Source organism: Molossus molossus, unplaced genomic scaffold (genome assembly GCF_014108415.1).
Source record: "Molossus molossus isolate mMolMol1 unplaced genomic scaffold, mMolMol1.p scaffold_m16_p_2, whole genome shotgun sequence".
In the NCBI taxonomy this organism is placed as follows: Eukaryota; Metazoa; Chordata; class Mammalia; order Chiroptera; family Molossidae; genus Molossus; species Molossus molossus.
This window is the reverse complement of record NW_023425355.1, coordinates 104,033,739-104,061,686: the sequence shown is the minus strand read 5'-3', so window position 1 is coordinate 104,061,686 and position 27,948 is coordinate 104,033,739. Positions and strand designations below refer to the sequence as shown.

At 41.5% G+C, this 27,948-nt stretch overlaps 1 protein-coding gene across 1 annotated transcript; it reads left to right on the top strand.

The window, feature by feature from the left end:
• Positions 1-19,288: 19,288 nt before the first annotated feature.
• Positions 19,289-27,667, top strand: USP27X (ubiquitin specific peptidase 27 X-linked). The gene is made up of 2 exons (XM_036270123.1): positions 19,289-19,308; positions 24,541-27,667. Exons 1-2 carry the CDS (start codon positions 19,289-19,291, stop codon positions 26,768-26,770), a joined length of 2,250 nt encoding a protein of 749 aa, XP_036126016.1. The 3' UTR covers positions 26,771-27,667.
• Positions 27,668-27,948: the final 281 nt, after the last annotated feature.

Here is a 27,948-nt window from a genome sequence, read left to right as displayed (position 1 = left end):
GACAGGAACAAAAATGTAGAGAAGAGAATCCAGCTCAGGTCTCTGGTTCTGGTCTTAGTAGGTAAGTCTCACTGCACACTTTGGCCAAGGCATCCAATGTTCCCAGTTCTTATTTCTCCACCCACTTTTATACTTTGGGCCCCTAGTAATGAAAATACTAATACTAGTACTAATAGATAATACTGATAAGATCTGTTGCTTGTTATCGGTGATTTTACATTTACAAAGTCACCACTCATAACAATGCTAAAATGGAGTCATTGTTATTACTATATCTATTTTTACGGTTGGAGAAATAAAAACACAGAGATGTTAAATAATCTGCCCAAGTTCTCATAGCTAGGAAATGGCAGAGGTAGGATTTGAATACTGGCAACAATGGCTCCAGAGTCTGTGTACCTAATTGTTATGTCAGACTGCCTTCTTCTCTAATAGGAAGAATAGCAGAAGTGGTGCCCAATAGAGTTAACCAAATACTGGATATTCCACTGGTCCAACAACCTACTGACTATCAGAAATAAATAGGCTGACTTTGTTACCAGGGTGTCTGGTCAGCCTTAAAATGGATTGCTCTTTTGGAAGCTCAGAGATAATAATTTTAACCTCCTTGACTCGATTCTACTTTCCAAGGTAACTTATTTAGATCTTAGGTCCCTGAACTCCCAGTCTAGCTTTTCCTTTTGCAAAGGAGTCATCCTCAAAGTTTAATTTGCTTTCTTCTGCAGTTAGTACTTCTGTCTTAAGATTATTTAGTTAAAGGATAATAATAAATATGTTAGAGATATATAAACATCAATTGATATTGATAGAACTATTTCCCATGGAGAAGTTAGAAGGTTTTTCCAAGAATTTCTCCACTTAATTAATGGCCATGGGCTACTACTAGTGCCTATGGACAGGTTGGAACCTCTATAATAGAATGTAGTTATTCAAGTTCCATTTGGTTTCAAATCAGACAGGAATGTTTATGGCTGAACCTTGGCAATAGCTCTATTTCCAAGCCAACATTTTTTGGACTATTGTCCTCATTTCTTCTATGACATCAACAGCATTGGGGAAATGTTTCTGTTGGAATTTTAGGTAGCCATAGTCTTTATACCAACTTGAGCTCATTTAGTAATGTGTGACCCTGTTGATGAAGTTTACCATCCAGCTGACTCCATCAAAATTAGTTGCACTGAGGCAGCATTACAAAAATTGATTACTGATAGGTTAGAAAAAACAGGAGAAAAAAGATACTTGAGGTTCCTAAGACATGCCCACTTGAAGGTAATTCAATCTTGGGTGCTACTTGTGGAATATCAGGTATTCCTGCAAAATTTCCCGTCCCATAAACAATGCCCACAGTTGAGGCATTTTAAAAATAAATTATATCTGTACCCAGAATTCAGTGGGAAAGTCCAGATATCTATTCCCTTCTGCATTCTCCCCAACAAGCCCAGTGTGGCCTTGGGAAGTAATCATGTGCTTGGAACCCACAACTCCCATGTTCTTAGTTTGAAACTTGTGAGGACAGAATGGTCAGATGTTTCTGAATATTTTTGGCTTGGAATCAAAACAACTTCTTCCATTTCTCCCTGGATGCAGAGTCTCATATGTAAAGTGAAATAACAGGCAGGCAAAACTTATTACTTATCTTTGTGCCTCAGGATGCACCCATTCTCCCTGGAGATGATATGCGGTTTTTGTTTTTTGGGGGTTTTGTTTGTTTGGGGTCCTGCCCTTGATCTGAAACCAGGTCAAAACAGGAACCAACCAGATTAACCTATTTTTTCCAATGTAGTCTCTTTGGATAATCAAATTAAAATTCAGGTTTATTAAGATATAATTTACATACAGTAACCTTCACCCTTTATAGAAGTACGGTTACATGAGTTTTGATAAATGTATACAGTTTTGTAATCACGACCAAAATCTAGATATAGAAAATTTCCATATCACAAAAAGTTCCCTTGTGTTCCTCCTCTGCCCCCAGCTGCTAGCAACTGCTGATCTGTTTTCTATCCTTATAGTTTGTCTTTTTCAGCATAGAAATAAAACTATACACTGTGCAGCCTTTTAAAAGAAAATTCTTTTTTTCTTTGTCTGGCTGGTGTGGCTCAGTGGTTGAGCATCGATCCATGCACCAAGAGGTCACAGGTTTGATTTCCGGTCAGGGCACATGCCCAGGTTGTGGGCCAAGTCCCCAGTGGGGGGCATGCAGGAGGTGGCCAATTGATATTCTCTCTCATTGATGTTTCTATCTCTCTCTCCCTCTCCCTTCCTCTCTCTCTAAAATCAATAAAAAAAGGGAAAACATTTTTTTGGCCCACAACCTGGGCATGTGCCCTGACCAGTAATCGAACTGGTGACCTCTTGGTGCATGGGTCGACACTCAACCACTGAGCCACACTGGCCGGGCATCATGCAGCCTATTTATTTATTTATTTATTATTATTTTTTAATCCTCATCCGAGGACATTTTTTTGTTTTTTGTTCAGATAGAATGGGAGGGAGAGACAGGAAGAGAGAGGGAGAAACATCGACGTGAAAGGGACACATCGAGTGGTTGCCACCCGCACGACCAACCAGGGCCGAGGACAAACTGCAACCTAGGTACATGCCCTTAGCAGGAACCGAACCCGGGTCTCTCTGAACCGCAGGCTGACCCTCTAACTGCTGAGCCAAACTGGCCAGGGCACCATGCAGCCCTTTGATTCTGGTTTCTTTAACTTAGAATAATGCATTTGAGATTCATCCATGTTGTTGTGTGTATCAGTGGTTTACTCCCTTTTATTGCTGACCATTATTGTCCTTTTTTTGTATGGACATACCAAAATCTGTTTATCCATGCACCCATGAAGGACACTTGGGTTGTTTCCATTTCCAGGCTTCTATAAACATTCATGTACAGGTTTTTGTGTGAACATAAATTTTTATTTCTTTAGGGTAAATACCTAGGAGTGGAATTGCAGGGTCATGTGGTAAATGTATATTTGACTTCATAAAAAACTTAACACCTTCTTATTCTTCCCCAGGCTCTGCCCATTCCTCTCTGAAGAGGTAAATATTATTGGTTTGTTGCAGGGATTCACCATCTCCAAGCCTTTAGTTCACAACCAAAAGTTTGTTTTCTTGATGGTTTCTAGAAAGCAATCAGCATCAACCATTTTGTTTTGCCTTGCTAGTTCTTTTGGTTGTAATAATTGAAAAGTTGTATAATCTTTCCATATTTCACATTATAAGGGCCAAGTGCTGAATTTTCAAGTTTTTTTTTTTTTTTTTTTTGAGTGTCTGTTGCCACTCCTGGGCTGGGAAACCCAGCGGTTCCATACGAATTGAATGGTGTGGCTGTCCAGCATCTAGCCTTCGTGATGACCAGCAAAATATCTTCCTTATGATTCTCATGAGGATCTCTCTCTCTCTCTCTCTCCTCTCTCTTCACCATTGCCTTCTAATTGACTTAATCCCTGTATGTCCTCTGACCTTCTACATATCCCCATATCAACTGTCTGAGCAAAGGCCCCTACAACTTCCTCTTGTCTCCAGTGTTTCGGTGCTCCTTACCTTAGCTCACCTCCATCAGCCACCTGGAAAACTTTTCAGTTTTTATGACATCTTTCCTGGCCTTGAAAATATTCTTGGACTCATTGGACTTTAAGATTTTCAATGATAAGTGTCCAGCCCACTTCAGGGTGGGTGGATTGCTGAGCAGAGTAGGTTTTTTTGGGTTGCCCCAGGCTGCTCTGTTCAAGCTCCTTCTTGCAGGTTTATTGCCTTGTTTGAGTCCTCTTAACAGTCTCATGTGCAGACTTGCCCTCTTAGTGAAGCTCAACTGGCGGTGGGTGCACCATAATGATAGGGGTTTGTCCCTTGTCATGGCATTTCTCAAATACCTCATTGCTTTCAGACAGATTCTTTCCATTTATTTCTTGAGTTGGAGTCTCTGGTGAATCGCTGAAACTATCTTTCCATCTTTCTACAATTTTCCATTTGTTGGAGCTGTTGCCCTTTGACTTTTTGGACTGAAACTGACTGGCTTGCTGCCTTCATCTGTCCACAAAAAAATAGGTCAGTACTGTACCATACTTTTTTAAGTTTGTTACTGCTCTTTCTTTCCACCTCATGGAAAGGGAAAGCTCTGTCACAAATTCTGGTAATGTAATCCTCTTCTCTTAGTTTTTAACCTTACTGCTTTCCTGCTGCTCCACTAGGGATAACATGGTCTTCACCCAACAGGATGTGGTTCCAGAATCTTCTGCCGGTTCCTCTCCAACATTTCTTAATCTCATTCTTAAGTAAATCTCATTCATCCTAGGAAGAAATCTTTCTTAACAAACCCCATCCCAGTTGATAACACCACTCTTAGTAAAATACTCTCCAAAAAATCCCTCAGGATGGTGGATTCCCTTCATGTCACATTTCTTAGAAGCAGATTTTTCTATTATACTTAGGGCTCTGCAAATGCATACATACAATGTGAAGATGTTAGAGGTCCTTTCAATTCTGTCAGAGGTTTTCCCAATATACAGGAGTGGGCAAAACTAGGTTTATAGTTGTTTGTGTGGAAAATAATATAATAGTTAATGAATAATATAGTACAAGAATAAACTGTTTTATGTACTCACAATTGTAAACCTACTTTTGCTCACCCTGTATTTGCTGACTTGAGGCTTGACTAATTCTGATCTGCCACTTGCATTTTCACTCTAAAATAATAATTTTTTTCATTGAATGCAAACTATAATTGACAATTTTATAATATGTTTTTAAAAAGGATGAATTTACAACTGGGGAAATAAAATTTGTGTTTGTTTTTTAGATAAAAGTCACAGAGGCCTATATGATGGTAGACAGAAAGTGAAACACCTGAATCTTCTACTGCTTTCAATTCTACGTTGTAAGATTCAGGTTAAATACCTTGCCTGAGCTCACCTACAGTGTGACTTCATAAAACCAGTTCCCTGTTTTACCCCTCTTAGTGGCCAACAAGAACATTGGCCAATCAGGCTCATTGTCCAGCAGGACAGCACATGGTGGCCAAGAAATAGCAGAGTGCCAGCCAGGATAGCTGATATGGGAGTTACATTTAATTTATACAAATCATGTTTTGTGAATGAAGAAGCATGTTCATATGGCATGAATTTCTTTATGTTTATACAGTTTGGGGTTTGTTCAGCTTCTTGAATTTGTATGTTTATGTCATTTGGGAAAATTTTAGCCATTATTTCTTCGAATATTTTTTCAGCTCCACTTTTTAAATCCTCTCCTTTCCTAACTTGTAAAAAAATTGATTTTAGACAGAGGAGAGAGAAAGAGAGAGAGAGAGAGAGAGAGAGAGAGAGAGAGAGAGAGAGAGAGAGAAACATTGATAGGTTGCCTCCCTTATGCACTCCGCAACCAGTGTATGTATGTGCACTAACCGGGAATCGAACCAGCCACCTTTCAGGTATATGAGACACCATAAGTTCCTTAGGATCTGTTCATCTCCCCCTCTCCAGGTTATTTTCTTTCTGTTGTCCACACTGGATAATTTCTACTGTTCTATCTTTAATTTCACTGTCTTTAATTTTCACTATCTTAATTTCTATCTAAATTTCACTATCTTAAATTTCTTTCCTCTGTCTCTTCCATTATGCTGTTGAGCCCATCTATTAATTTAAAAAATTTTCAGTTATTGCATTTTTTAGTTTTTAAAATCTCATTTTGTTTTTTATACATTCCATTTCACTTTCAAGACTTTGTATTTTTCATTTGTTTCTATTATGTTTGTAATTGCTTGTTGAAGCATCTTTATGAACATCTCTGTCATCTTTTTTTGGTGTCTCTTAATGTCTTTTCTAATTAAAGTGAAGATTTTTCTGGCTTTTGATGATAAGAGGTTGTTCATTGAAACCTGGACATTTTGAGTATTATGTTATGAAACTCTAGATCTTATTTAAATCCTCCCTCTCTCTCTCTTTTTTTTTTTTAATCATTCTTCTTCTGACACTGCTCTGGTAGGGGAAGGGAAATACCACTTCATTGCTGCCAGGTAGTGTGAGTCCAGGTTCCTCATTCAGCCTTCATTGATTTCTGGCAGGAGAGTTTCCTCATTACTGCTTGGCAAGGTGCGAGTTCAGGCTCTCCTTTATGCCCCTGCTGATACTACCCTGTCTGGGAGGAGCAGGGATGTCTTATTATAGTTCCTCTCATGACCTCCACTGACACCATGGTTGTGGAGGATGCTTGTTACTGCTGGATGGTGGGAAAGTGCGCATTCTCCACTAGGACTCCTCTGACACCACCCCAGTGGGGAGAAGAGGAGGAATACCTTCATGCCAGGTGGGCATGAAGTCCAGGCTTCCTACATGGCCTCCACTGACTGTGTCAGAGGGGGCTTGTTACTGCCCAGTAGGAATAAAAGTACTGACTACCAATCTGCCCATCTCGGATACATTCCAGCAGGGTTTGGATACTTAAACCTGACCAGGGTGGAAGTCTAAGTTTCTCAGTTGGCTTTTGTTGGCATAGGTGGTGCTGTACTTTTAAAAAATTAATTAATTAAACTTGTTACAGATGTTTCTCCTTTTCCCCCCACTGACTCCCCCTCCCCCACCCTCCCCACCCTGTCCCCAGCTTTGTTGTCCATGTCCATTGTGCATACATACATGCATATAAGTTCTGTGGTTTATCTCTCCCCTCCCCACCCCCTCTTCAGGGAATTGTCAGTCTGTACCCCACTTCCATGTCTCTGGGACTACCTCGTTCCTCAGACTGTTATGTTCATTATATTCCACAAATAAATGAGATCATGTGATATTTGTCTTTCTCTGCTTGGCTTGTTTCGCTTAGGATAATACTTTCCAGGTCCCTCCATGTCGTCTTAAGGATAAGAGATCTTTCTTTCTTACAGCTACATAGTACTCCATTGTGTATATGTACCACAGCTTTCTTACCCATTCGTCTACTGATGGACATTTGGGCTGTTTCCAGATCTTAGCTATTGTAAATACTGCTGCTACAAACATGGGGGTACATATATTCTTTCTGATTGGTGTTTCAGGCTTCTTAGGGTATATTCCTACAAGTGGGATCACTGAATCTAATGGCAATTCAATTTTTAATTTTTTGAGGTAACACCATATTGTTTTCCTCAGTGGCTGCACCAGTGTGTATTCCCACCAGCAGTGTACTAGAGTCCCCTTTTCTCCACACCCTCGCCAACACTTGTAGTTTGATGATTTGTTGATGGCGGCCATTCTGACAGGTGTGAGGTGATACCTCATTGTGGTTTTAATTTGCATCTCTCTGATGATTAGTAATGTTGAGCATTTCTTCATATGTCTCTTAGCCATTTGTATGTCCTGTTTGGAGAGGTGTCTATTTAGTTCCTCTGCCCATTTTTTAATTGGGTTCTTTGTCTTCCTTTTGTTGAGTTGTATGAGCACTCTATATATATTGGAAATTAACCCCTTATCTGATATATCATTGGAAATTATGCTCTCCCATACAGTGTGTTGCCTTTCCATTTTGATGATTGTATCTTTTGCTGTGCAGAAGCTTTTGAGGTTGATGTAGTCCCATGTGTTCACTTTTTCCTTTGTTTCTGTTGCCTTAGGTGATGTATCAGTGAAAATTCTGCTGCGTATGATGTCTGAAATTTTGTTGCCTACATTTTCTTCTAGGATTTTTATGGATTCATGAGTCACATTTAAGTCTTTTATCCATTTTGAATTTATTCTCGTGTATGGTGTAAGTTGATGGTCTAGTTTCATTTTTTTGCATGTAGCTGTCCAATTTTCCCAACACCATTTATTAAAGAGGCTGTCTTTACTCCACTGTATGCTCTTGCCACCTCTGTCAAATATTAATTGAGCATATTGCCTTGGGTCCATTTCCGGGTTCTTGTTCTGTTTGTTTGGTTGGAGTAGAGTGGTTATTATTTAAAACTTTCTGTCTTGCGACGTTACCCTTTTCTTGGTCCTTTGAGGAGAGAAAGTAGTCTTTTCTTGAAGTTTTTTTTGGTGGGGGGGCGCACGCTCATTGTTGTCTCCAGGTTTTCAGCTTCTCCAGTACCCATTCTAAGATATATGAGGCAAAACAAAACAAAATGAAAAAAACAAAAACAAAAACAAAATGTCAGAGATCTCACTACCTTGTCATTCCTTGGATTCTGAGATCTATAACCAGTTTGTCTTCTTCTGTCTACTTTTAGAAGTCCTCTTATATTTGTTTTATATACAATGTCCATGTTTTAAAACTATACTTAGCCGGAGGAATATGGAGAAATACAAATACTACATCTTTCCAGAAGGAGAAATCTCACTTGCTTTGTTTAAAAATTTTATTTTATTATGAAAATAATTTAAAAATACATAAAATAGGAAGATTAGTAGAATGAATTCTCTTTACTCAGCTTCAACAATATTCAGTATTTTTCCAATCTTGTTTCATTTATTCTCTCTACTCCAAGGTTTGTTGGAGTCTTCTAACTATAATCCTATATATAATATTATCTTGCTCAATGTGAGTGTGTATCTCTAACAGAAATATAACTTTTTACATAACTACAATGCCATTATCTTGACTTGCTCATTAACAACAATCCTTCATTATAATTAAATACTAATTCATATTCAAATTTCTCTGATTGGTTCAAGAAGTGTTTTTAAAATGGACTTTTAAAAAATATAGGATCCAAACCAAATGTAATATTGCATTTGGTTGTTATCTCTCTTAAGTCTCTTTTTGTACACACATATAAAAATATCATGCTGTACACCCTAAATTTATACAATTTTTATTTATCAATTATACCTCTATAATGCTGGAAAAATTTTTTTAAGTTCCCCATCCTTTTTTTTCTTGTCCTCTTTTATTTTTTTCTTTTCCTTGTTATTTTATTTTTTGCCACAATATTTTTCTAGCACACTCAAGATCAGATATTGTGGACCTCCTCATGTTCTTTTAAATGTCATTTACCATTGAAGAAAATAGATGATCTTTTCCTATAAAATATTCCACATTCTGGGTTTGGCTGATTGTTTGTTAGTGGTGACCATGAAACTGTTCTTCCATCTCTTTTATTCACCATAAAGTGAGAATTAGAGCTATAGCTTGAATAGATTTAGGTTCAATTTTTATTTTTGACACCAAAATATCATAGGTGGTGCCATATGCTTCCTACTGCATCACACCAGGAGGCACATATGTAGCTGTCCCACTCTTTTTTTTTTAACATATATGAATATTTATTTGGAATGGTAACATAAGTCACAAATTTTATAACTTGAAAAATAGCACAAATATTACAAAATCCAAAAAAATAACATTGACAGTCTTATGGGAGCTCCACTGTAGGTAACTAACTGCTTTGCTGCTTTTAAGATTCCCTCTTTGTCTTTAACCTTTGGCATTTTGATGATGATGTGTCTTAGTGTGGACCTCTTTAGGTTCATCTTGTTTGGGACTGTCTGTGCTTCCTGCACTTATATGTCTGTTTTCTTCACCAAGTTAGGGAAGTTTTCTGTCATTATTATTATTTTTTGGGGGTACGTGCCCCTAGCGGGAACAATCCCGGAACTCTCTGGTCTGCAGGCCAATACTCCAACCACTAAGCCAAACCAGCCAGGGCTCTGTCATTATTTTTTGAAATAGGTTTTCAATTTCTTGCTCTCTCTCTTCTCCTTCTGGTACTCCCATAATGCGAATGTTGGTACGCTTTAAGTTGTCCCACAGGCTCCTTATACAATTCTCATTTTTTTGTATTTTTTTTTTCTTTTTGCTGTTCTGATTGGGTGTTCTTTGCTTCCTTATATTCCAAATCGATGGTCTGCTTCTTGGCTTCACCTATTCTAGTATTGATTCCCTGTAAATTTGTCTTTATTTTAGTTTGTGCATCATTGATTTCTGACTGGTCCTTTATTATGCTCTTGAGGTCCTCACTAAGTTCATTGAGTGTCTTTACAAGCAGTGTTTTGAACTCTGCATCTGTTAGATTGCTTATCTCCATTTGTTTCATTCTTTTCCTGGAGTTTTGTTCTGTTCTTTTATTTGGGACATGTTTCTTTGTCTCCTCATTTTGGCTGCCTCCCTGTGTTTGTTTCTATGTATTAGGTAGAGTTGCTATGTCTCCTAGGCTTCCTAGGGTGGCCTGTTGTAGTAGGTGTCCTGTAGGGTCCAGTGGCACAGCCTCCATGGTCATTCTGCTGGACCCTCGAGGTGCACCTCTTGTGTGGACTTCACACCCTTCTGTTATAATTGAGTCTTGATTGCTGTTGGCACATCAATGGAGGGTTTTACTCAGGCTGATCAGGTGCAGGGACTGGCTGTGCCCACTATCCACCGACCTATGATTACCTAGGAGGATCAGCAATGCAGGGGCCCACCACACAGAGCGAGACTTACCTCAGCAGGGCTCTGGTACCCACTGAGTCCATTTCTTGAGTGTGTCACTTGTAGAGGTGTTGGGGTGGTGGTGCCTCGACATGGTCTGAAGCTGTCCACTGGTTGTGATGGCTCTTGGGCAAGGTCACACACTGCCTGTGTTCTACCCCGGGGCCACCAGGCATAAGCTAGAGTGATTTGCCAATGGCTGCTTCTTGTGCTGGACTTGGAGGTGTCCAGGCAAAGCCAAGTTGTGAACTAAGGCTGACTACTTCTAGTGCCAGGCCTGGGGCTACTTTGTGAGAGGTATGGGGCTCGCTGTGGCCAGATCCTGCTTGTTTGAGAAAATTTAGGAAAATCTGAAGCAGGAGCCCAAACAGGCCAATCCTATGGTAAAGCCACTGGAAATATCTTGGGTGGGCCCAAAAGTTAGGTGGGGCAGAGCCTCAGGGTATCACCAAGGAGGGGCAAACAGTATGAGCCAGGTTGCTGGAGTCGAGGATATGGCACCCATCTGCTGGCCTCATCGGGGAAGAGCTCACCAAAGGAACATTGGCCTGCACCAGCACGTCTGTCTGGGAGAAAGCTGCCTCTCCAGCCCTCACCCCAATGCCAAACAACTCAGTGCTTCCCAGCATATCTCTGGTGCCTTTCAAGCTGCCTCCTGTCTATGCTGGAGCTCAGAGGTAGCAAGTCTGAGTAAGTCCATGCATGGGCCATTTAAGAGGAGCTACCTGGGGCTCCCACAGCCTCAGCCTCCTTCAGCCTCAGTTCCCGCTGGTCTTTACAGCCAGATGTTATGGGGACTTCTCTTCCTGGCACTGGAACCCTGAGCTGGGGGGCCTGGTGTGGGACGGGAACCCCTTGCTCCTCAGGGAGGATTTTCCCAGTCCAGGTAACCCTCCTGATATTTATCTGCCACACATGGGTGTGGAACCAGTCTGTCTGTGCCTCTGTCCCTCCTACAAGTCTTGATGTGGCCTCTTCTTTAATTTTGTAGTTGTAGGACTTCCATTCAGCTCAATTTCAGACGGTTCTGAAGGATGTTTGTTCTGTAGTTTAGTTGTAATTTTGATGTGGTTATGGGAGGAGGCAAGTACCATGTTTATCTATGCCGCCATCTTGACAGGAAGTCTGTAGCTGTCCCAGTTTCAGTGATGCTAAAATTGATCAGTGGTTTCAGGTGCTATCAACCTCATCTCTCCATTATAAAGCTCCCCATTATCATTTTGCCTAATCTTTTTTTAAATTAATTTTTTAGAGAGAGAGAAAGGGAGAGGGAGAGATAGAAACATCGAAGAAAGAGAAAAGCATCAACATCTACTGGCTGCCTCCTGGATGCCCCTTACCAGGGATTGAGCTTGCAACCTAAGCATGTGACCTCTTGATACATAGGTCAATGTTCAACCACTGAGCCACTCTAGCTGGGCTAATCTTTTTTTTTAATCCATTCATAATCATTGCCCTAGATTAGTGGTTCTCAACCAGAGATGACTTTGTCTCAACCAGGGGACTTATGCCAATGTCTGAAGACATTTTTGATTGTCATGACTTGGGAAGGAGTATGCTAATGATATCTAGTGAGTAGGGACCAGAGATTCTGCTAAAAATCCTACAAAGCATAGGACAGCTCTCAAATAAAGAATTATCTGGTCCCAAATTTTAATAGTGCTAGAGTTGAAAAAACATGGCATAGATTTATTATTTTATTAGGGATTATAATTGATGATATACTAATTCTACCATTTCTTCTGAATTTGCTCTCTGGAATTGTTGCACAAAGAAGAAAATCATTAACTATTTTGGTTACCCTGAAATATAGTTCATATAGGAAAGGTGGGATACATTCTTGATTTTTCCTTTTATTAATTTTTGCAATAATAATTTGTTGACTGAGCATCATCCAGGAGTGATAATGTTTTTTAATGTTATTATGAACTCATATATTTTATACATTTGATGCTTGATTAATTACAGATTTTTTGATGTTCTAATTGTCCCAATAAAGGCAAGTGGGAACTCCTCTTCATCTCAGATCCTGTGTTCTTTTGACATGACTACATAAATCTGATATTTCCCTTGCTTTTTGGCAAAACAAGATGTCCCAGGCACATTTTGTACATTTTCTGTTACCAACATGTAAATAATTATTTCTTCAAGGAAGATTGGCTTCTTTTGGTAAGAAATGATTTTAGAGACCACAGTCTGGATATAAGATATACTTATTAGTACTAAGTTACAATTGCTGTTATGTCTTTTCAGTGGGAAAGCTAGGAAATGTTTTATTTTAGAAAGAGAAAAAATAAATTAATCATAAGTTCATAATGTTTCTGTAAATATTGTAATTCCCCAACTTTCTTACACAAAAGTTAGCATACTATACACAATGAAAAATCTATCTCATTGCATAGTATTCCACTTTATTTTATTTTAAAAAAACTTTTTCCAGCTTTCTGACCCGTCCCGCAGGTCGAGCAAGGAGGACTCTAGAGAGGGAGTGAGGATGAGGAGGGACAAGAGACATGAGAAATGGAGACAAGACGGGGCTCTGATCAAGTCTCGTTTATTCAGGGGGAGTTCACACAATATATAGGGCAAAAAGCAGGTGAAACAGTTAATGAGTATTCCACCTGAAGCAAATTCCAGTAAATACCCCAGGTGGAACAAATGATAAGCAAAGAATGGCTAGCAGAGTAAATGAATATCTAGAGGAATGCAGAGACATTGTATGCAGAGAGACCCTGCCTTGGGGCAGGAGATGGCAGAGTAGATTGTAACAAAATGGATACCATGCAAAAAGTCTCCCACAGCTTTCCACTATATGGCTCCACTATAATTTATTCAACTGGTCCCCTAGTGGTGGACTTTTTTATTTTTATTTATTTTTTATCATTATACATAGTGTTGCAGTGAATGTCCTTGTGCTTTGTTCTTTTGCTGGAGTACCTTTGGATTGGATTCCTAGAAGTGAGATTACTGAGTCAAATAGTGAATACATATGTAATTTTGTTACACATCACTAAATTTTCATCTATAGAGGTTATGTAATTTTGTCTGTATTGCTTTTTGTGGCTTTAAAAAGAATAAGCCCTGGCTGGTTTGGCTGAGCGGTTGGAGCATCCCCCTGCGGTCCTGAGGGACCCGGGTTTGGTTCCCGCTAAGGGCACATGCCTCGGTTGCGGTTTGTCCCCGGCCCTGGTTGGGTTGTGCGGGTGGCAGCCAGTTACGTGTCTCTTTCACGTCGATGTTTCGCTCTCTCTCCCTCCCACTCTATCTGAACAAAATATGAAAAAGTGTCCTCGGGTGAGGATTAAAAAAATAATAATAAGATTTTCTTGCAACTAGTAACAAGCCCTAGAGATCTAATGCACAGTATAGTGAATATAGAGAAAAATATTGTATTATAATCATCAAATTTTTAAGAGATTAGATGTTAATTAATCTAACCAAAAAAAGGAATAATAATTATGTGATTTGATAGAGGTGCTAACTACCATTACAATGGCAATCATATTACAATATATAAATGTATCAAGTCAACATGTTGTATACTTTAAACGTACACAATGTTCTATGTCAAATATATTTCAATTTTTTATTGATTTTTTTTTTAGAGAAAGAGAGGTAGAAACATTGATGTGAGAGAGAAACATCCATCGGCTGCCTCCTGCACACTCCCTACTGGGAATCGAGCCCGCAACCTGGGCATGTGCCCTGACCCGGAATCTAGTTGGGACTTCTCGGGCCATGGGACAACGCTCAATTCACAGAGCCACAACAGACAGGCTGTCAAATATATTTCTATAAAAATAAGTTAAATTTAAGAAATAAATAAAAAAGGAGCAAGATTTTGAAAAATAATAAAAAGTGTTATTAGAATTAAAAAAATATTATTTATTGATTTGAGAGAGAGGGGAAGGGAGAGGGAAAGAGAGATAGAAACATCAATGAGAGAGAACATCAATTGGCCGCCACTGGGCATGTGCAATTGGGCCCACAACCTGGGCATGTGCCCTGACTAGGAATTGAACCGGCAACCTCTTGGTGTATGGGTTAATGCTCAACTCCTAAGCTACACTGGGCAGGCCTGATTAGAATTTTAACCACCAGTTTTGATACTATATGACAAAATCTACCCTTCCCATCCTTCAAAATTGAGAGACACTTAGGACAAACAGAAGAAGTCAAATACCACATTTTGATGAGTAAAATTGAAGAATGTATTCTTCATTGTGCTTCTAAGCTCAGCCTTGGGGCCATGCTGTATCCCATAAGGCCAGCCTCTAGCACTGGATGCAGATTTGGGGATTCCAGGATTTTCCTAAAAGTCTAGGGTAAGTTAGGTGGCTGGCCAAATTCTGTGCCAGCATGCAGGAAGGTGATCAGAACTCACATTATGAAGCAGATGGGTAAAGAATCAAAAGTGTAAGTCAAATAGACCAGCAGTCTGAAGGAGTACAGTTAGAGCTGCTGATGACTGAAGAAGCTATGAAACAGACTACTGGAGTTGATATGTGGTAAAAACTGGAGAAATGGCTGGTTAAGATATGATATAGTATAACCTACTATCACCCCTTACAAACATGACTTTGCTCTCTCTGTGAGCCTTTCCTTTCTTTCAGCCAGAGAAGGGACCAGGCCATTGGAATCACATGGGCACCTTGAGTTCCTTCATTTTCTACTCCTTCACACCACTAGGCTTGCTGCTTCCCTCTGTATGGCTGGCATATCCTGGAAGCCTGTGGTGGGTCCCGATGAGCCCATTCCTCAGTTTTCTGGTTGCTGGTATGGCTAGGGGCTGCAGGGTGCAAGGCCTTGTCATGCTGCAATGGTAAGCAGGGGCTGCCTAGCTGGCACTTTCATCATGAACGGGCCAGCAGATTGGCTATTGATGAGTTTATGGCAGCTTGGCATGTTCCAAATGGAGTGAGAAGAGCCCACCTGACCAGCTCCCAGATGTAAGGGCCCTGGTGCTAAGTGGACTTGCCATTTCCACTTTCCCATTAGCTCAGTGAAGACTGACAAATCACTAGTGGGACACCAGGGGCCTGGACAAAGTAAGTATCAGATACTTCACTGTTAAAGGCAGGTATATTCTGAATGGAGACAGATCTGGAAGTATAGAGTAAGCATAAGAAAATTCAAGGTACTTAATGATTTTGTGTCTCAGATTCCTCATTTGTATAGTGAGAATAATATTAGTATCTACCTTATCAGGGCGTTATGAGGTTTAAATAACTTAGTATTTTAAAAATGGTGCCTGAGGTATTATAAACAATCAATAAATGTCAGTTATTATTTTGTTATTAGATTATAATTATTGTGTGTGAATTATAAATCATATCATGTCATTCCCTTGCTAGCTCCCCTAAATGATCCCCATCACAACTGAAACAATACTCAAAATTCTTTTTTAGTGGTCTACAAGGTTCCAGGTGATCTGGTCCCTGCCTGCATATCTATTTTCATCTTCATCTTGTACCACTCCTCTTCTTGGTAACCAAATTTAAGCCATTCTGGTCTTATTTTAATTTCTTAAAATCATCAAGCTCTTTTTTTTTTTTCCCATCTCAGGACCTTTGCACTTGCTCTACATTTGTATAATCAGAAAAACAAATAAAGGAGCCAGACACTAATATCCAGAATCCATAAATAAAAGTTTGCAAATATTGACTACATGATAATAGTAATCATCTCATGGTAAAAAATGAAATAAAATATGTACAACTGTCAAATGATAAATGGAAATATTTACTTATTTATACCAGAATATGATAATAGTAGTTAAGAGTCCAAACTCTATATCCCAGCTGCTGGGTTTGAATCTCAGGTCCATCATTTACTAGCTGTGTGATCTTGGGTGTTGCTCTACCTTTCTGTGCTTCAATTTTCTCATCTGTAAAATGGAGATGATAATAGAACCTACTTCTAAAAATTGTAGAGGGGTTTAAACCTATTTAATAACAACTCTTGGTGTACTTCAAGTACCATATCAGTGTTACTTATTATTGTTAATAAGAAGCCAAAAGAGAAAAAAGGCAAAGAATGTGAATAGCAGTTCACAAAAAGGGTAATACAAAATGGCCAGTAAACATATGAAAATATGGTTGACCTCACTCAAAATGAAAAGCCTGCCTTTGTTTATTTCACAAATATTTAAATATGTATTAAGTGCCAAAGAGGCATTGGGAATAGTGAACATCTTAGTCATGGAATTTACATTATGGTAACGTGTGTGTGTGTGTGTGTGTGTGTGTGTGTATGTGTAGGATTTAGTATATCATGTGGTGATAGTGTTTTGATGAAAAGTAAAGCAGAGATGCAATCTTATTGTATATAGAGACCAAGGAAGGACTGGGCGATAAGGTGACATTTAAGCAGCATTTTGAAGAAGTGAGGAAGGAAACCATGAGGATTTCTAGGGGAAGAGCTTTCCAAGCAGAGGAAAAAATAAAGGGATAGGCTTGGAAGTGGGAGCTAGCTTACCTTATTCAAGAAGCAGCACTAAATCTAGTTTGTTTGAGGCAAGGCTGAGTTAATAAGAAGTGAGGTCTAAGAGACCAAGGCCAGATTCTGTAGGCTTTAAAGGCCAGGATAAGGACTTTGGACTTCACTAGGAGTGAAATAGAAAGCTTGCTGTCACTTAGGTTCTAGTCAGCTACATATAACCAGAATCCAAATAACAAAGGCTCAAACAGGATGATGCTTCCAGTGTTATATTGATCCTAAGACACTATGGACTGCAAGACACACCATTATTTTATGTACCACCAAGAAAGAAAAAGATACTGGAAATATAGTCATTAAACCATCCTCCAATGATTTCAGAGATGTTGAAACGTGACAAGATGTACATCTTAAAATTGGTAAAATATGGCATTTTTTTCTCATGTAAGAATAGGTCCAGAGGCAATCAATTTGTTGGTTGTAAGGTGGCTACTCAGCTATAGCCATTATTTCCTCATTTCTGGGAGGAAGAAGGAGAAAAAGGAAAAGGGAAAATGCACTTTATTCTTCCATGTTAATTTGTAAAATTCTCTCCCCACCCCAAAAGTCATTGGAATTTTTATTGGCACTGCACTTGATGGGTAGGTCAACTTGGAGAGCACTGCCAGGTGTCTAATATATAACTGCTAAGTGGTAGATCAATATGTATATTATAGTCTCATTTCTATTTCATAAAAGGATACATGTAAAAACATGTTTGTATGTGCATAGAAAATTCCTCAAAGTTATATGAGAAGCTATTAACAAGTGGTTATTTTAGGGGAATAGATCTGAGTGTGATTGGCAGGGGAGAGAGGGGCTTTAACTTTTCATACCATGCCCTCTTCTATAACTTTTTTATTTTTATTAAAAAGATTTTACTTTATTGATTTTAGACAGAGAGGAAGGAAGAGGGAGAGAGAGATAGAAACATTGATGAGAGAGAACATCGATTGGCCACCTCCTGCATCCCCCTCACTGGGGATTTGGCCCATAACCTGGGCATGTGCCCTGACCGGGAATTGAACCGGCGGCCTCTTAGTGCATGGGTGAACGCTCAATCACTGACCACACCAGCCGGGCTCTATACCTTTTTTAAAACCACAAATATTTAATATATTACTTTTATAATAATAAATATAGACAAGCAACCTTAAAAGTGGAGTGTGCATTACCCAGGGAGTATGGGGAGACTTTCCATGGGGTAAACAAAACACTTAAGAGTTTTAAGGGGATCAATGTCTACATCCTCGAATTTCATATTTTCTAAAATTGATGTGCTAGAAAACATACTTGTGGTGGAGGAATCAAGCTGGTTCTCTTTTTTTCCATTTCCCTTTTCACAACAGATCTTTTTACACTTTACAGTAGAAAAGCATATCTTTTACCCATCTCGAATGTTTCCTGGGTGTACTGCCCTGTGGTGTAAAATCCTCAGGGTGCCAGAGAGACAGTTTCAAACACTGCTGTCGATGATGAAGAAACAAACTGCTCTAACATGAATCAGGGATCAAATTCTTTTGCAACTTAGACGGCTTCCAATAAAATTGAATGAGGACACAATGTTGCTATCATCCGATAAATCGTGAAAAACAATTTAAAGATATACCATTATATAATATTTCCCTCATATATCTCTAAAGGAATTCAAAGACTTGAGTGACATTGCTAAAACAAAATGTTCATTACCATCGACTTATTTATATAAATGAGGTTTCTGTGCACTAATGTTTAACCAAGCAAAAAGTAGGAAGAGAATTGATGTTGAATCTTATCTAATTCTAGCAATAGAAAATATTTATCCATGGATACACCTACTAAATTAAAGCAAAGTCTTATCTATCTCTAATAATACTTTGTTTTGATGTTTAACAATTACTTTTCAAATTTTGTAATATATTTACAATGTATTGATCTATTATATTCTAATAGCAATTGTCATGATAACACAAGGAAGAGTAATTTTTATTGATTTTTATTGATTTTAGAGGGAGGAAGGGGGAGGAGAGGGAGAGAGGGAGGGGAGAGGGAGAGAGAGAAAAAGAGAGAGAGACATTGGTTTGTTGCCTCCCACACATGCCCCAACTGGGGATCTAACCCACAAACTAGGTATGTGCTCTGACTGAGAATTTAAAGCACCACCTTTTGGTGTACAGGGCACTCCAACCAACTGAGCCACACCAGCCAGGGCAAGGAAGAGTAAAATTTTAAACAACATTTAGAGCTTTAGGATCACAGAAAAATTAAAAAGCATTTAAATAGCAAAAATATACATATTTTGCTGCAGGTAAAGAGGATAATCAATAAAATCATTTCAAGTGAAAAAATATATATTATCGGGACAAAATTCTATTAGAAGACTAGAATGAAATTAAAAACTCAGAAAGAAAAGGGAAAATGTACAACTTCAACTATCAAAGAACAGCTCAGATATGAATTTTTTAAAAAGAGGACGATGGCTCTCAAATCACTAAGGTATTTAGGTTTCACTGGTTTCACATAAAATCATGCTGTAACAGTTTTATTTGTGAATGTTAATATTTTTCAGAAATCACACTGTTTCAAGTTCACTGACATTTTGATAAAAAATTTAGATGTCTCAGTGTGTAGTGCACGATGTTAAAAATATTTTAGAGAGTATTTTGATATAAACCAATAGGTTTATATAAATATACAAAACAAATATTCAAGGGAGTGTCATATACTCTTTTGCCCCCTTGTGGTCAGAGTTGTAATCAATCCCAGGCACTGTGACTGCAATGAGAAGGGGTTTCTCCTCAGGTTAGCCCCTTCTGCTGGCCTTCATTTGAATCTTTGGGAGGCAGAGATGGTAACATTTGCCCAAGACTGAATCCAGAACCATACAAGAACTAAGCATCAAAAAGATTAAGTTAGATAATAGTCCAGGATTAGTAGATCTATTTTCTCAAAATGAAGAAAGTATATATATATATGATAAAAAATGTAACCAATTGTTTAAATAACCATTATTCTTGAAATCATATTCATGACTCACATATCTTTTAAGATCCAGAAACTTATAGAATTCTCTAATCACATACTATATGTATTTTTCTTCCTGGTTATATTGTGCTCTTTTATTTTTATTTTTATTTTATTTTATTTTTTAATCCCCACCCGAGGATATTTTTCTATTTATCTTCAGATAGAGTGGGAGGGAGAGAAAGGGAACAAAAGAGAAGCATTGACATGAGATGGACACATTGACCGGTTGCCTCCTGCACGACTTCGACCAGGGCTGGGGATGAACCGCAACCAAAGTATGTGCCCTTGACTGGAATTGAACCTGAGACTCATTGGTCCAAATGCTGACACTCTACCGCTGAGCCAAACCAGCCAGGGCATATTGTGCTCTTTTAGATACAATTTTTCAAACTTGTTTTCTTCAAATCAAGACCCATAGTTAAAATTAAAAAAAGAAATGATAATGAACAGAAAAAAACTGATGACCAAAACAGACCCAGAAACATAGAAAGGAGTATGGTTCAGAATGACAAACCTCAAAGGGGGGGGGGGGTCAGAGGGATGAGATAAACCAAAGACTTATATGCATATATGCATAACCAATTGACATAGACAATACTTGGCGGGGGGGGGGGGTGTGTGCGCAGGATAGGGAGGAGGGTGTCTGCGTCTGCGGGGGTGGGAGGGAGGAGGAGAAACATCTGTAACAGAAATAAATTTTAAAAAAAAGGAAATGACAAAGAAAAAAAAAAGATTATGCTGACATCCCCTGCATATGATTCAGAGCAAAAGCAACATGTAATCAGGAAAGGAATGTAAAGAAGCACAACAAAATTCTGACTTTTCCAAGGAGGAAAACTTTTTAAAAATACTATCTTGGAAATTAACCCCTTATCTGATGTATCATTGGCAAATGATACTGGTTTCTTTTGCTGTGCAGAAGCTTTTTAGTTTGATGTAGTCCCATTTGTTTATTTTTTCTTTGTTTCTCTTGCCCTAGGCAATGTATTGGTGAAAATTCTGCTACCTAAGATGTCTGAGATTTTGCTGCCTATGGTTTCTTCTAGAATTTTTATGGGTTCATGACTTAAAGTACTTATAAAACTCAACAAAAGGAAGACAAACAATCCAATTAAAAAAAATGGGCAGAGGACCTAAAAGACACTTCTCCAATGAGGATATTCGGATGGCCAAGAGACATGAAAAAATGCTCAACACCACTAATCATCAGAGATGCAAATATATCCTATGAATCCCAAAACACCTACCAGAAAGTATATATGCATTCCTATGTTCTTGGCAGTGTTATTTATAATAACACTAGAAACAGCCCAAGTGCCTGTCAGTAGATGAGTGGATAAAAGAGTTGTGGTACATTTATACAATGGAATACTATATAGCTGCAGAAAGAATGGTCTATTACCCTTTGAGACAACAAGGAAGGACCTGGAGACTATTATGCTAAGTGAAATCAGCAAGTCAGAGAAAGATAAATATCACATGATCTCACTTATATGTGTAATCTAATGTACAAAATTAACTCATGAATAAAATAGAACCAGAAGCATGGTAACATGGAACAGACTGATAAATCTCAGAGGGAAGTGGTGTGGGGTGGGGGTGGGAAGAGATTAATGGAAGAACTGATATGCATATAGGCATTGCCCATAGACACAGACAATAGGTTGGTGAAGAACGAAGGTGGGGCAGGAGTTGGGTGGAGGGGTACAATGGGGGAAAAAAGAAGGAAATCTGTAACACTCTCAACAATAAAGAAAAAAGACAATGAGGTATTACCTTACACCTGCCAGAATGGCTACCATCAAAAAATCAACAAACAACAAGTGCTGGTGAGGATGTGGAGAAAAGGGAACCCTAGAACTCTGTTGGTGGGAATGCAGACTGGTGCAGCCACTATGGAAAATAGTATGGAGTTTCCTCAAAAAGTTAAAAATGGAACTGCCATTTGACCCAGTGATCCCACTTCTAGGAATATATCCTAAGAATCCTGAAACACCAATCAGAAAGAATATATGCACCTCTATGTTCATAGCAGTGCTATTTACAATGGTTAAGATCTGGAAATAACCCAAGTGTCCAGCAATAGATGAGTGGATTAAAAAGCTGTGCTACATTTACACAATGGAATACTATGCAGCTGTAAAAAAGAAGGATCTCTTGTCTTTTGAGACAGCATGGAGTGATCTGGAGATTATTATGCTAAGTGAAATAAGCCAGTCAGAGAAGTACAAGCATCACATGATCTCACTTATATGTGGAATCTAATGAACAAAATAAACTGACGAACAACATAGATCCAGAGACAATGCGTGCAGGTCGAACCACAGAGGGAAAGGGGGAGAGGGATGGGAAGAGATAAACCAAAGAACTTACATGGATATATGCATAACCAGTGGACACAGACAATAGTGTGGTATATAGAGAAATAGAGAGGTGTATAGAGAGGCGGGGGAGGCAGGAGTAGGGAAGAGGGGGTCAATAAGGGAAACAAGGAGGGATATCTATAATATTTTCAACAATAAAGATAAATTTAAAAAAAGAGAAGAACATTCAAAAAATCAAACTGTTTCTGATTTTTTTCTTTTTTCTTTTGTTTTTGGCACCTCTTCTCTGCTGGTGACCTAGAAATTTCCTTAGGCTGCCTTTTAGGGAACCAGCCCTGTTTCGGGCACTGGACAAGTTTGTTTGGTTCAGTGCTGTGTCCACAGCTCCTAGTACAACACCTGGCTTTGGGTTAGAGCTGAACAGACATTTGTTGAGTGAATGATGGTAGAGCCCCCCACTTCCAGAACATGCTTGACCAGAGGGCTTCTGCAGGAAGTTGATCAGTAAGGTAGTTGGGTTGCCATGGTGTTTTCAGTGGTAGACAGTCCCAGGCACACAGAGATCTAGTTCTCTTTGATGCCTGTTTTTCTGTGGGATAAGAGTACTTCCTGTCCCTCTACCCCTTTACCCTTCCATGACTTTCCTCATTTTTAGCAGCAACAGCAGGAGCAGGAATCCTTCGTTGGGTGAGCTAGTTGCAGTTCCTCTGGTTGCAGGCCACAAAGGGCAGGATTTATTGGAAAGATGCTGTTTATTGGAAAAATGGTGTTTCAAGGAATTGAAGCAAGAGTTGAGTTAGGAAGGGGAGGCAGCAGGGCAGCTCTGGAGACCTCAGCTGTATGGGAAACAGGCATTTTATTCTCCTTAAGGGCTCCTTATTCCTGACAAGCAATTCATACTGCTAACCCTTGGAAACCTCAGCACCCCTCCTCCCTGGAGGAAGGGGCCAGGTGGAGGGGCATTGTCCTATGCTAACCAAGAACTTTGCTAGGGTATCATCGAACAGCACAGCCCCACAATCTCTGCAGTGTTTACTGGGCCAAGGTCAGCAATCACAAGGAATCAGGAACTGACTCTTCCTAGAACATACTCTCCTCTGATCCTCCAGCACTAGCTATATACGTCTCTAGGCCCCATCCTGACACCAGCCCTGAGCTGCTCTCCCTCAGCCCAGCACCTGTGGCCTCTCCACGACATCCCCCAGCATGCCCAAGACCTGAGCCACTTGTTCTGGGTTCAGTTCTCAGGGGCCGCGTAGTTCTGTTACCCCTTGCCAGCAGCTCTCAGTGCAGGAGCTCCCAGAGGCCCTCAGACCTAGGCCTGCTGCCTCCCTGCTCCCACCCGCTACTGCTAGAGGGTCTTGGGGTAGACCCTCTTGTAGTTCAGGTCTCTCTCTAAGCCATAGGGGAGGTGCCAGCTGTAAGCATGGCCTTGTGCCTGGTTCCTCCCACTGCCCCCAGACTGCTCAGCATCTTCTGGGCCACCAGTCCAGCTGCCAAACCCTCAACCCACTCTCGGCCTTGGGAGTCCTGAAGAAGAGGCTATGATCGGGCACAGCCTCTGCAGAGCGCAGATAAGATAGGCAAAGGGACGTGCCTCTTCAGTCCCAGAGGCCTTAGGAGCTCTGACCCTGGGAATCTGAGGTCCAGGACTGCCCCAGAATGGGGCTTCATTCTTATTCGTCAGCGGCGGGGGGTGGGGTGGGGCGCAGAACCTGGGGTGGGGGCCAGAACCTGGGGTGGGAGGGGTGCCTGGAACTGGCTCAACCACAGAGATGATGTTCTATCACAGCTTCTGAGTGCGCTACTCAGGACCCGGCCTTTGAGGGGAAATTTCACAGCCCCAGAGACGTTTCTTGACTTGGTTATCACTGTGTTCCCGGTCCCGCAGTGCTGGGGAAAGCCGCCTGGACGGAGGGAAGGACGAGGAGTGGGGAGGAGACGACGAAGGGGGTCAGAGCAGCGATTGGAGCCGAAAACTGGAAGCGCCTTAAAGAGACTGCGCGGTCCCCGCCCCCCTTCCCGCCAGCCTCAATGAATTAGAGCTGTGTTTCCCAAACTTGCCTGATCATAAGAATCCTCTGGGGCCCTAGTTAAAGATACAGGTTCCGGAGCACCCCCCTTCGAGATTCTGATTCAGTGGGTCTGCGGGTGGAGCCGAGGAATCTGTAATTTTAACACGCTTCCCACGTGATTCTCTGGAACAAGCAAGTTTGGGAAATATTGAATTAAAGGAAACCGGGCCTGGCTGCAGAAGCGGCCTCCGCTAGGGGGCTACGGCGGGAGGATTCCCGGGGGCGTCGCCTGCTTCCGCCGCCGCCTCCTTCAGTGAAAGTCCCTTTTGGGTCCAGCTGCCACTGCCACCGCTCTCCCTCAGGCCGGGCGGGGGACACCCTAGGTCTGCGTGGCCCCCGCGCCGCCACGCCCAGTGGCCGCCCGAACCCAGCGAGCAGGGGGAGGAGCCGCCGCTAGTGGAGGCGGAGGAGGTAGAAGAGGCGGAGACGGCGGAGACGGCGTCGGAGAAGGCGGAGAGGAAGGTGGAGACAGAGGCGAAGGTGGAGGGGAAGGTGGAGGCGGCGGGGAAGGTGGACGCCACCGGGAAGGTGGAGGCGGCGGGGAAGGTGGACGCCACCGGGAAGGTGGAGCCGGAGGAGGGTCCAGGCCACCGGGTTGAGTTCAAGCTGGAGCCCGAACCCGAGCTGGTACGGGAGGCAGAGCAGGAGCCGAAGGGGGAGCCCAAGCAGGAGCTGGAGGATGAGAACCCAGCGCGGAGCGGCGGTGGCGGCGGCAACAGCGAAGAGGTTCCTCCCCCCACCCTTCCCTCCGATCCCCCGCGGCCCCCAGATCCCTCTCCGCGGCGCAGTCGTGCCCCCCGCCGCCGACCCCGGCCGCGGCCTCAGACCCGACTCCGTACCCCGCCGCAGCCTAGGCCACGGCCCCCGCCCCGGCCCCGGCCCCGGCGCGGCCCTGGGGGCGGATGCCTGGATGTGGATTTCGCTGTGGGTCCACCAGGCTGTTCCCACGTGAACAGCTTTAAGGTGGGGGAGAACTGGAGGCAGGAACTACGGGTGATCTACCAGTGCTTCGTGTGGTGTAGAACCCCTGAGACCAGGAAAAGCAAGGCAAAGTCGTGCATTTGCCATGTGTGCGGCACCCACCTCAACAGACTCCACTCTTGCCTTTCCTGTGTCTTCTTTGGCTGCTTCACGGAGAAACACATTCATGAGCATGCCGAGACAAAACAACACAACTTAGCTGTAGACCTTTACTATGGAGGTATATACTGTTTTATGTGTAAGGACTATGTATATGACAAAGACATTGAGCAAATTGCCAAAGAAGAGCAAGGAGAAGCTTTGAAATTACAAGCCTCCACCTCAACCGAGGTTTCTCACCAGCAGTGTTCAGTGCCTGGCCTCGGTGAGAAATACCCAACCTGGGAGACAACCAAACCCGAGTTAGAACTGCTGGGACACAACCCGAGGAGAAGAAGAATCACCTCCAGCTTTACCATCGGTTTAAGAGGGCTAATCAATCTTGGCAACACGTGCTTTATGAACTGCATCGTCCAGGCCCTTACCCACACTCCAATCTTGAGAGATTTCTTCCTCTCTGACAGGCACAGATGTGAAATGCCAAGTCCAGAGTTGTGTCTGGTCTGTGAGATGTCTTCGCTTTTTCGGGAGTTGTATTCTGGAAACCCATCTCCTCATGTTCCCTATAAATTACTGCACCTGGTATGGATACATGCACGTCACTTAGCAGGGTACAGGCAACAGGATGCCCATGAGTTTCTTATTGCAGCGTTAGATGTCCTGCACCGGCACTGCAAAGGTGATGATGCCGGGAAGGCGGCCAACAATCCCAACCACTGTAACTGCATCATAGACCAAATCTTCACAGGTGGCCTGCAGTCTGATGTCACCTGTCAAGCCTGCCATGGTGTCTCCACCACCATAGACCCATGCTGGGACATCAGTTTGGACTTGCCTGGTTCTTGCACCTCCTTCTGGCCCATGAGCCCAGGGAGGGAAAGCAGTGTGAATGGGGAAAGCCACATACCAGGAACCACCACACTCACGGACTGCTTGCGAAGGTTTACAAGGCCAGAGCACCTAGGAAGCAGTGCCAAAATCAAATGTGGTAGTTGCCAAAGCTACCAGGAATCTACCAAACAGCTCACAATGAATAAATTACCTGTTGTTGCCTGTTTTCATTTCAAACGGTTTGAACACTCGGCTAAACAGAGGCGCAAGATCACTACATACATATCCTTTCCTCTGGAGCTGGATATGACACCATTTATGGCCTCAAGTAAAGAGAGCAGGATGAACGGACAGTTGCAGCTGCCAACCAGTAGTGGAAACGACGAGAATAAGTATTCCTTGTTTGCCGTGGTTAATCACCAAGGAACCTTGGAGAGTGGGCACTACACCAGCTTCATCCGGCACCACAAGGACCAGTGGTTCAAGTGTGATGATGCTGTTATCACCAAGGCCAGTATTAAGGACGTTCTGGACAGTGAAGGGTATTTACTGTTTTATCACAAACAGGTCCTGGAACATGAGTCAGAAAAAGTGAAAGAAATGAATACACAAGCCTACTGAAGTGACACACAGACCTACCTGTAATTGAAGAGGATGACACCTATATTGCAACTGGCATCGAGATTTAAAGGACCTACTTGCATGGCCCATGGGCCTGATAGAGTAAGAATTGAACAGTACCCAGTGTCTAAAAGGTCCTAATTGGAAGAGAAATAGGAGGGGCGGGAGAAGAGGTTCTAGTCTAAGCAGTCACTAAAAGAAAATTAAATGGCAGGAATACTTTGGTGAGGAAGGCAGGGAGATCCTGACACTGGTACATATCCTATATTCCTCCAAAAGATTGTGTGGGAAAGTGTGGGGTGGGAGGGGGGTGGTGTGTGGGGGGGTGTGTGTGCCCTTGTAACCGTAAAACATCTTTCTCCATGGGTGTTTCAACTTCAACTGACCAATCATAACAGTTATATGTTTGTGGGGGGAAGAAAAGTTTATACAAATGTAGCCCATTACATATATGGGTATGAAAGCGGAAAAGTGGAGGAGGCAGGGATATCTCATTGACAAACACCTTTGCCAGTTTCTTTGTATTCGTGATTTTTGTGTGCTATTAAACGCAGTATTAAAAAAAGGAAAGCCCATGAGGGCTGGTGAAAAGAGAAGAAGGGGGCTTGTATAAGGGGAGCAGTGGCTCCAGTTGTAGAGAAGACAAGAAATACTGTTAGATAAGTGACCAACGCAGACAGGCCTCAGCTAAGAATATTGTGTGTGAGTGTTTAAAAAAAAGCTGTATGATATACTTGAGCAAATCAATGAACCTCTTTGCAATTGTTTTCTCATCTGTACAATGCAGATACTTCCTACCTTAAAGGGTTATTGTTAAAGATTAAACGATATCAAATGTGTCAAAGTATAAAGTAAAAGGCTTGGAACTTTGTAGGGGCTCAGTAAATGTTTGTTGGATCTAAAACTTCTTTGGACCAGAATGTATCAGAGGTGAGTGTCAGTCCTACCTGAGACCCATGAACAGAATGGGCACACATGGTGTTACATGCAGTTACAGACACACACACACACACACACACACACACACACACACACACAACTCCCTCCACAACATTGCCTACTTGGAGCCCCAAGGCAAAGGACTCCACTATTGTGGAGGGCATCACAGCCAGTGCCACACCCAGGATTGGGGGGGGGGGGGAGAACTACAAACTGTCCTCAGAAGTAATTATTCTGTC